The sequence below is a fragment of the Ursus americanus genome, chromosome 5 (assembly GCF_024610735.1).
Source record: "Ursus americanus isolate L20-20 chromosome 5, mUrsAme1.1.p, whole genome shotgun sequence".
Lineage (NCBI taxonomy): Eukaryota > Metazoa > Chordata > Mammalia > Carnivora > Ursidae > Ursus > Ursus americanus.
In genome coordinates, this window is record NC_142131.1 from 56,940,978 (window position 1) to 56,950,412 (window position 9,435).

Consider the following 9,435-nt stretch of genomic DNA (forward strand, 5'->3'; position numbering starts at 1 on the left):
AAGGAATCCTCCAGGCCCATTTTAACAGACACTGTTGCTACATTCTTGCAGGTACAGCTGAAGAGTTCCTCGTTTAAAGGATACTCGCACAAAGTTGCATTTGTATGAGGTGGAGAATCTGGCCCCAGGCATGAAAAACACTGCTCAGATTTGAGACTAAAAGTATAGTAAGATTAAGGCTGCGATGACTTCACCAGCGTGAGCTTGCAAAACCCTGACAGAGCAGCTCGCAGGCACGATTTCTTATTCTCCCGCCCCCTCCTGGCCCTTCATTAGAATACCCCTGACTGGCTAATATATCAGCATTTCCAATAAAGTAAAAAGGGGAAAATACAGACCTGGGCTTTCATGGAAAATATTCTAACTCTCACAACTAGAGTATCTGCATTAAAAAAAAAAAAGTACGGTTTTAAGATCTTTAACTTTTCCTTCAGCATCTCGGTACCCAACTTTTTGAAAAGCATCTTTTCTGGGGAATGACATTTCTTAGCACAATGTCACATAGTTTTTGCCAAGTGACTCAGTTCGATGTATACATACTTTTTTTTCAGTGTCAAGTGACCCAACCTTACGTAGAAAAAGTGGGCACCTGGTATCAGTTTGATGTCAGGGTTTTTCCAGGTTTGCAAGGGAGCTTTAAATACGACTCGATTTCAAGGCATCGGCAAGCCAACTTGCACCTCTGTGTCAAGATGACCCTGCCCACCGTGGTCCTTGCCTCTGTCCTATTCCTCTGCTCCGCGACCAGCCAGAAGTGTACGACCTTTACAGAGATCCTAGACGTCACGTACCTCATTGACAAACTGCAGGTAAGTTGCGGGGGGGAGGGGGGGCGCCAGCGCCGAAGACAACTATTACAAATTTAGGTGAAACATTAAGAATCAAAAACTCACCACCCATTATGGGCTCTTGTTTTTCTACTTACTTTAGGAAGATTCAGCTTCAAAATGCAACTGCACCAGCACCAGTGTGAGTCAATGCTCTTTTAAGAACTTTTCAAACTTATTTTCATGTTTGCATCTGACATCTTCACTCTGGAATTTTTCTTTTGCAGGTGACCAGTTGTTTGTGTCTGCCCATTCCTTCTGTAAGTAGACTGAAAGAATATAATCTTGACGTTGTATTCTTTAAACGTTTTCAAGTAAAAACGAATTGCTCTATTTGGTATTTTAAGTAAGAAAATGTTACTCGATTGTAATTGTTACAGTTCAGTGTTCCCTTTCAAAAGCAGGCTCCTGAAATTCTATACCATATACATCACTTTGTATTTAGTCGGCTTTATGCCCTTTCAGAGTTTGAACACTACTCAACACTTTAAAAAGAATCTTGTGTGTCTTTTTTGATTAGTGGCCATGCATACAATTAAATCACACTGGAGCTGAGAATATCAGAATATAGCTTGTATCATATTGCTTACTGATTTATTTCCTAAAACTCTAGGGTTGCAAAACGAGTACGTAAAATTAACTCTTCTTTCCTCTTGCATAAACTATCCAGGTGCTGCTATACCTTCTCTCCCCTTGCCTCCCTTCCTATTTGTCTTTTTAGCTGGTCTAGTCTTGAGCAGTTTGAGTGCTGGGAGGTTAGGGTGTCTAAGGCAGAGGGAAAGTAGATGTAGGCAAAGACGAAGTGTGGCAGGAACTTTTCTGGTTTAGGTGAGGAGGGAGGTGCCTCCTGCATTATTCTCATCCCAGGCAAGGCCTGGGAGAATCTAAGCTTCTCACCTTAGCTGGGGTCAGATGTCACACCCCATTGTGGTGCATCCCTTAGATGAGACGAGTGTGGGGTGCCTTCTGAGGAGGGACCACGCATCTATGGCCCAGGCCAGCCCCTCAGTTTATGGTCCACGATTTTAGCTACTGCTGAAACACCAGCTCTATTCAATTGACACATCCCAGCAGACTGGTGTGAGAAGGGATTTCCTTTCTCTCTACTTTGGAACTTACTACTACAGGACATAGAACAGACGAACATCAGGTGCAAAGGAGACTAGGACTAGTTGTTTTCCAGCATCCATAGGCTTTGTGTTCCTTGGATGGAGCATACTGGAAATCTCCAAAGAGTGTCACTGAGGAAAAAGAGCCTCTCCTTGAAGTACTGAAGATCATTTCCTAGACTGGGAAGGGACCTGTCTAAAAATAGTACCAGTTCAGGTTACATGGGTTAAATTAAAATAGTGTCTGAAAGCATTCTCTTTGTGAATCTTCTCACTGTGGTCTTCAGGGTGTTTCTTTTAATAAATTCGTTTTATTTACCAGGACAACTGCACCACGGTATGCTTCCAGGAAGGTCTGTCCCAGATGACCAACTCCACAGCGGAAACAAGATATCCCCTGATTTTCAATCGAGTAAAAAAAACAGTCTTAAAGAACAAGTGCCAGGTGAGTTTGTTTTTATCTGTGATATGCTCTGCTTAGCTGTTTTTATGCGAGGGTCAATGACAACTCTATTGAAATGAAAAAGGATGGTAAAGTGGGAACTAGTAGTTCAAGGTCAATAAGAGACCTCTAAGAAATTTACTCAGAATGACAGTAGTAAATTGAGATCTGCCCCAGATCGCCCATTATTCCCTCCAGTTTAAAAAAATACATCCATGTTGCCATTCACTTCTTTCCATCCTATTGAATAATGAAAGCATATGTCCTGATTGTAGTAAGAGACTGAAATCCAGAGGATCAGAGCTGTGCCTGGAAGGATACTAAGTTACACTAGGGCATGTTCTCTTCTTCAGCATAGGCCCTGGTCCCTGGAGGGAAAGGAGCCCGGAATTCTTCGGGAATTAGCATCTCCACAGGTGTCCCCAGAAGGCTGAGAGCCCTTCCTTCAGCTCCTTAACTGAGCTACTTACCATCAGCAGCGTGTAGTTCTAAGTGCTTAGAATTTACTGTTTCATTACAATAACATTTCAGTAACAATTGTTTCAATGATCATTTATCACCCTCACTTTATGAGAGGAGGAAACAGATGATCAGTGAGCTTAACCAGTTTGCCTAAGGCTAGATACTTAATAAGATAATAAGAGTTGAGATCAGAAGTCTGGTCTATCTGACCCCAAAATCCCACTCTTAGCCACGACCCTGGAAGGACAACCAAATAGGATAATAAAATGTTAGGACTCAAAGAATCCTGAGTTTTTCTCTAATGAGATTTAGGACCATTTGATAGGGGTGTGTGTTTGTGTGTGTGTCACCCCTGAAACAGTAGCAGAAAGTCAGCCATTTACACTGTCTACACAACATGCTAGCCCTGGACCTTCCCATGCATTTGCTCTCTGTCTCACGCCCCTGCTGCCTGCACACCCCGCCCCACCACACCCCTACCCCACCTCAGGGCTGCAAGCAGGGTGGTTCTAGGTCCACACTGTTTTAGTCACTCTGTCTTTGCTAACTTTTCTCCCCACAGTTGTTTTCCTGTGAACAGCCATGTAACCAAACCACAACAGGCAACACGCTGACGTTTCTGCAGAGACTCCGGGAAGTTCTCCAGAAACAAAGGGCAATGGACAAAGTATGAAGATGAAATATTATTTATGCTATTTATTGAATGAAAAAAACCTCCTCTTTAAGTTGGGGCCATTAAAAAATCAAGTAAAGGTCATGCTAAATCAAACTCAGCTGTAACAACTTGTTTAAAATCATATGTCTTTATTTTGGAATAAATATATATGAAGAAAACACAATCTGGTCTCTAGGTGCTTATTCGCGTTCCTTGCTGCTCAGGAAAAGAGCAAGCTACGAACACCATTAAGGGACTGAATGGATCAAGGACTCCTGTAATAAAAAGATTCCTTATCCTGAACAGACTGGGAGTCCCACTGGCCATGCCTGGTGACATAGAGGGGGCAGTCTGAGGGCTGCTCTTAGGGAGGTTCAGGGCATGCCTGCCGGACCCCTCCCTGTGGGTGCTGGGGGAGGGATGCTCAGGGCACTGCCAAGGAGTGCAGGCCACTGAGAAACCACCCATGTACCTGAAACGGGAGAAGCCAGTGTGGTAAGCCCAGGAGGTGGGAGCCTGCCCAGGAATGTGGGCACCAACACCCAGAAGACAGCAAAGTACATGAAGCAAAGCCGGGGGAAGACCCACAGGGCAGACCCTCTGAGTCAGGTCAACCTTGGAATCGATAGTCATTTATTCACCCCAAAGACCTTCCTCTAGTACCTGCCACATGCTGGCTGAGTGCCCGGCTGGGGTGCAGAGCCTGATGGGGGCTATTCCAAAGGGATCCTTGGACTAGGTTGTTGCCTTGGCATGGTGTGGCTGTCTCTGACTGTACATTTGATCTGTCAGCTTGACCAGGCCACAGGGTGCCCAGCTACTTAACTAAACATTGCTTCTGGGTGTGTCCGAGGGTGTTTCTGGATGAGATTAGCATTTAAGTGGGTGGACTGAGAAGCTTTGCCCAGTGTCAGTGGGCCTCATGCAAATCCACTGAGGGCCTGAGAAGGCAGAGGAAGTGTTGGCTCTCTGTCTGACAGCAAGAGCTAGGACATTCTTCTGCACTTGGACTGGGACTTACACCATCAGCTCCCTGGCTCTCAGGCCTCTGGACTCGTATGATTACCACACCAGCTGCTTTCCCGGCTTGGAGCTTGTAGACAGCATCATGGGACTGCTCAGCCTCCTTAATCACATGAGCCAATTCCTTCTTATCTATCTGGGTGTCTGTCTCTCCAGCCTATTGGTTTGATTTCTCGGGAGAACCCTGACTAAGAAACTATCTGTCTGACTCTAATATTCAACCTGCCACTTTCCCCAAGACCCCAGAGACTGTCTTCCATTCCACAGTACTTACTGCCTTCTAAGATGCTCTGGCATTTCTGACATTCCCATGTCTGTCTCTCCCTGCCCAGATGCCAGCCCCCTGAGGGCAGAGAACTTCGTTAGCTCACCCTTGTTGCCCAGATGCCTATTCTGAGCCTGTACTCCTCCTACACCAGAGCAGAAACTCCATAAATACGGACTGACTGAATGAAAGACATCCGAGATGCAGAATATGAACTGGTCTGGAGGTTAGGAACGTCTCACCTGGGGAAGAGATGGCAACACACTACAGATGCTCAGAAACATGCATTATCTCCGGGCTGGCCCCAAGCTGGCGGTTCACACGACCTGGCCACGTGGGAGGGGGTCGCCCGCTGGCAGCTTCCTGCCTGGCCTGCCTGGCTCTGTGTGATTGGCAGGGTGGAAGCAGGGTTAAGGCGAGGGGTTGTGCTGGCCTGACAATCACAATCACCCTCTCCCCCATGACCTGAAGGGTGAGAGGCTTGAGAAGAGCATACAGGAGTCTACCGTGGGGAGTATTTTTCCAGGTACTGTCAAAATTAGAACTGCTTCTCCTCCCTATTGAGCTAGAGCACTCTGGGTACTTTTGATCACAATAATACAGGAAGGTCAGAGCATCAAGAGTTCCTCAAGGAGCTTTGTTTGGCTTTTTTTTAAATCGGTTATGATGCCAAGCAATAGCAGAACTGACCTGTACCTTATTCTACTTTTTTAAAAAGATTTATTTATTTATTTTAGAGAGAGAGAGAGAGTGCAGGGAGGGGGTGAAGGGGAAGGACAAAGGAAGAAAGAGAGAGACTCTTAAGCAGACTCTGTGCTGAGCATGGAGCTAGACCCAGAGCCCGGCACAGAGCCCAGCACAGAGCCCGGCACGGAGCTCGATCTCACGGCCCTGAGCTCACAACCTGAGTCACCGACACCAAGAGTTGGATGCTTAACCACCTGCACCACCCAGGTGCCCCGGGGGTGACCTGTACTTTAAACGGCCAAAGGTAAGGTTCTCTGATACTCTAAGCAGCCCTGATCCCGGAGTCGGGCAGACCCTTTAGGGATGGGCACGAGTTCGGTGCTGCACCTGCAGCCAAGACCCTCCTATCTGGGGGAGATGGAGAAGGAGTTTTAGTGAGGAGTGCCTTGGTCAGGGGAGCCCAGGCTATCTTCTGGGGTGCAGAAATTGTGGGTCCATGGGGACATCCAATTGTAATTGTCTTAATCTGAGTTTGCACGGAAACAAACAAGTTTCTCAGTGATTTATTTATAGTGACATGTATATGAAAGGGCAAAAGTTGGATTTTCTCAGTCAGGAGACTTTCAAGAGACCCATGGTTTTAGCTTTTTCCTCTCTCAGTGACAAAGGTATTTTGTAGTGTACACAGACCTTAAGACAAATAGACAGTCATCACAGCCTGTCACAACAGGTACCCACCTGCTTCCCAAGAGAAGTGAGAAGCATCATGTAGCAGTGGTGGGCGGGTGGGCGGGTGGGCCGGGGGCATAGGTTCTGCCAAGGAGAATTTCTGAGCATCTCCCCTAAGAGTAGGGTACCAGACTTCATGTCCCACTATTACTGTTTATAGTAGTGTTTCCCAGCATCTGCCACATGATTTCTTCCCTGACACTGGAAGTCCTGAGCTAAGTGTCTTTAGCGTCCTTCCTCTTTCTGCACAGGGCTCCCCAAGCTGGGGCCTGTTCCTGCCAGGCGCCCTGAGCACAGAATCCAGGTGTGGCTATCTGGCCTGGTTCCCTAGGTGGTCTGGGGATTCCCATGCACAAGGCACCAAGGAAAAAGGTCTATCTGGCTAGTACATACATTATTATCTATTCATATTAAGCGTGTAATTACTAAGCACTTACTCTGTATGCACTAAACATGCATTATCTCATTTAATCCCCTAATAAGCACGGGAAGTAGGGATTATTATTTCTGTTTTATAAGTAAGGAAATCGAGGCTCTGAATGGTTAAAGAGTTTCCCAAAGCCCTATACCTAGCGAGACCTAGAGCACGACCCCTGTACCAGTGTCTCATCCCAAACCTACTGCTCTCTGCCCTCTGTTCTTTTCTTATTTTGTGTATATCAGGTGTGTTTCCTCTGACTACAGTCTGAGGGTAAAACAGATTCATAACAATATAGGTCCACACTCCCTGATTGCAAAACCTGAGGACCAGATGGTTTTCAGAATTGAAACCATTTAGCTTTCTAGAAAGGGACACATAGCTCACGTGCCATCAGTTACGTAATCCCCAGAGCAGGGCCTGGAGCAGGATTCCGTAATGAAATACATTAATATTCTGAAAACACACACACACACACACACACACACACACACACACACACACACACACACACGAGCAATCACAGAAAGTAGTCTGGTTTTGTAGCCAAATGAGTCTCAACAAATCTTGGGCTTTCAGAACTGTTTGGATTTCAGAATCGCAATATTTCCCTAGTTCTGACCCCAGTTACAGAAGGCGGACACTCTCCCCCAAGGACTCATCTGGGGCCGGGCTGGGCATCTCCAGGAGGCACAGAGTCTTCTGTAGCTCCCTGGATGGCCGCCGCGTGGCCTCCCGGGTCTTGGCCACAGGGCCTCCTCTCGTCCCCTCCACTTGGGCTCTCTGAATGGCCCCAGATACACGTTGCCCAGTGTGGTTTACAGCCTGTGGCAACGGGGGCTGCCACCTCGGCAGAACTCACCCCGTGCGGGGGTCAGAGCGAGGACAGATGCTGGCGGCTAGTGATGGTTTCAGAACACAGCCTGGGGACACAACCGGCTGCCAGAGAAGATGGGCCCGGATGAGCTGCAGTCCCCTGTCACAGATGAGTCACCAGTGTAGCCTGGTGGTTTCCCTCAGCTGTTCTGCAAAAGTCTCATAACCCACAGGATACACCCTTGCAGGCCAGCTCAGCCCAGAGCTCTCAGCGCCTGTGATGAGGTGCACAGCAATTACTCTCCTGCCTCTGTCAGGCGAGTTGAGATTTATCTGAAAAGCACCTCGGAGAAAGCAGAAGGAACATGCATTGAGTGCTTACTGTGTACCAAGTACTCTGCTAAGCATGATTTATGGAATACCTAGTTGGATCTCTACAAGAACCTCATGAGGTAGATATATAATTTTTGTATATAATTATTCCCAGTGCACAGATGGGGAAACTGAGGCCCAGAGAAGTTAGTATAACTTGCCCAGGGCACACGACTCACAAGAAGTGAAGCCAAGGTTCCGACTCACATAACTGGCTCTAGAGCCACATCTTACATCTAACCAACAGGAGGATGGAAGCTCTCAACACAGCCATCTGCCGTGTCCAGGTTGCCCAGCCCCAGGTAGAGTTGTTTCCAGAAGAGTCCAGTCCAGGGCACAATGATACGGACCAAAGCCAAGCCCATAGGTTACTGGCCGTGACCAGTCTCCATCTGTCTGTCTGTCTATTTGCCCATCCGTCCAATTATGAAGCAGGAAGATATGGTGAAGGCTCAAGCCTACCATTCCTTTCCTAGCCTGCTCCCTCACCTAGTCTAGACCAAGAACTCTCTTCCGCTGCAAAGGGAGCCCTCAGAAGAAATGTAAAGACCATCCGCCCACTTCAAATGTACAATTCAGTGATTTTTAGTGTCATTACAGGGCCGTGTGACCATCATCACAGTCTAAATTCCAGAACACTTTCTTCACTCCCAAAAGAAACCCTGTACTCATGAGCAGTCATTCCCTATTTTCCCTTCCCCCAGCCTTATCAACCAATAATCTACTTTATAATTCGCCTCTTCTGAATTTTTCCTATAAATGGAATCATACAATACGTGTTTTTCTATAACTGGCTTCTTTCACTTAGTATGATGCTTTCATTCATGTTGTAGCAGAGATCAACACTTCACTTCTTTATTGCTAAATCATGTTCTGTTGTGTGGGTATACTGTATTTTATTTATCCATCCATCAGTTGAGAGACATTTGGGTTGATTCCACTTTTCGGCCATCATATGGTAATTCTTTTTTTTTTTTTTTCTTCAGAGAGGAAGAGAGAGAGGGAGGGGAGAGGGGCAGAGGGAGACGGCTCCATGCCCAGTGCAGAGCCTGATGCAGGGCTCGATCTCACAACCCCGAGATCATGACCTGAGCCAAAAGCAAGAGACGCTTAATTGAACCACCCAGGCCCCCTATGTCATATGTATGTAACTCTAGTTAACTTTTTGAGGAACTGCCAAACTGTTTTCCGAAGTGGCTGCACATCTTACATTTCCATCAGCAGTATATGAGGGTTCCAGTTTTTCCACATTCTTGTCAGTGATTGATATTTTCTGTCTTTTCAATTATAGCCATCCCAGCAGGTATGTGGTGGTATCTCATTGTAGCTTTGATTTGTATTTCCCTAATAAGTAGTGATCCATCTTTTCAGGTGCTCATTGGCCGCTTGTGTATCTTCTTTGGAGAAACATCTATTCAAATACTTAGCCTATTTTTTGGGGGGTCATTTGTCTTTTTATTGTTAAACTGTAAGTTCTTTGTATATTCTGGATAGAAGTCCCTTATCTGATATAAGATTTGCAAATATTTTCTCCCATTTGGGGTTGTCATTTTATTTTATCAATGGGATCATTTCTAGCACAAAAGTTTTTAACGGTAGTCCAGACTGTCTATATTTTTTTTTTGTCACT

At 46.2% G+C, this 9,435-nt stretch overlaps 1 protein-coding gene across 1 annotated transcript; it reads left to right on the forward strand.

The window, feature by feature from the left end:
- Positions 1–692: 692 nt before the first annotated feature.
- On the forward strand, positions 693–3,587 carry IL9 (interleukin 9). Its single transcript, XM_087862461.1, has 5 exons — positions 693–809; positions 931–969; positions 1,055–1,087; positions 2,259–2,381; positions 3,403–3,587. Exons 1-5 carry the CDS (start codon positions 693–695, stop codon positions 3,511–3,513), a joined length of 423 nt encoding a protein of 140 aa, XP_087718587.1. The 3' UTR covers positions 3,514–3,587.
- Positions 3,588–9,435: the final 5,848 nt, after the last annotated feature.

Bases quoted from the DNA above. Each gene is read 5' to 3' on its own strand.
- IL9 (XM_087862461.1), top strand. From the start codon at position 693: ATGACCCTGCCCACCGTGGTCCTTGCCTCTGTCCTATTCCTCTGCTCC. The intron at 970-1,054 runs GTGAGTCAATGC...TTTCTTTTGCAG, and splicing joins GCAACTGCACCAGCACCAGT to GTGACCAGTTGTTTGTGTCT. The intron at 2,382-3,402 runs GTGAGTTTGTTT...TTCTCCCCACAG, and splicing joins TCTTAAAGAACAAGTGCCAG to TTGTTTTCCTGTGAACAGCC.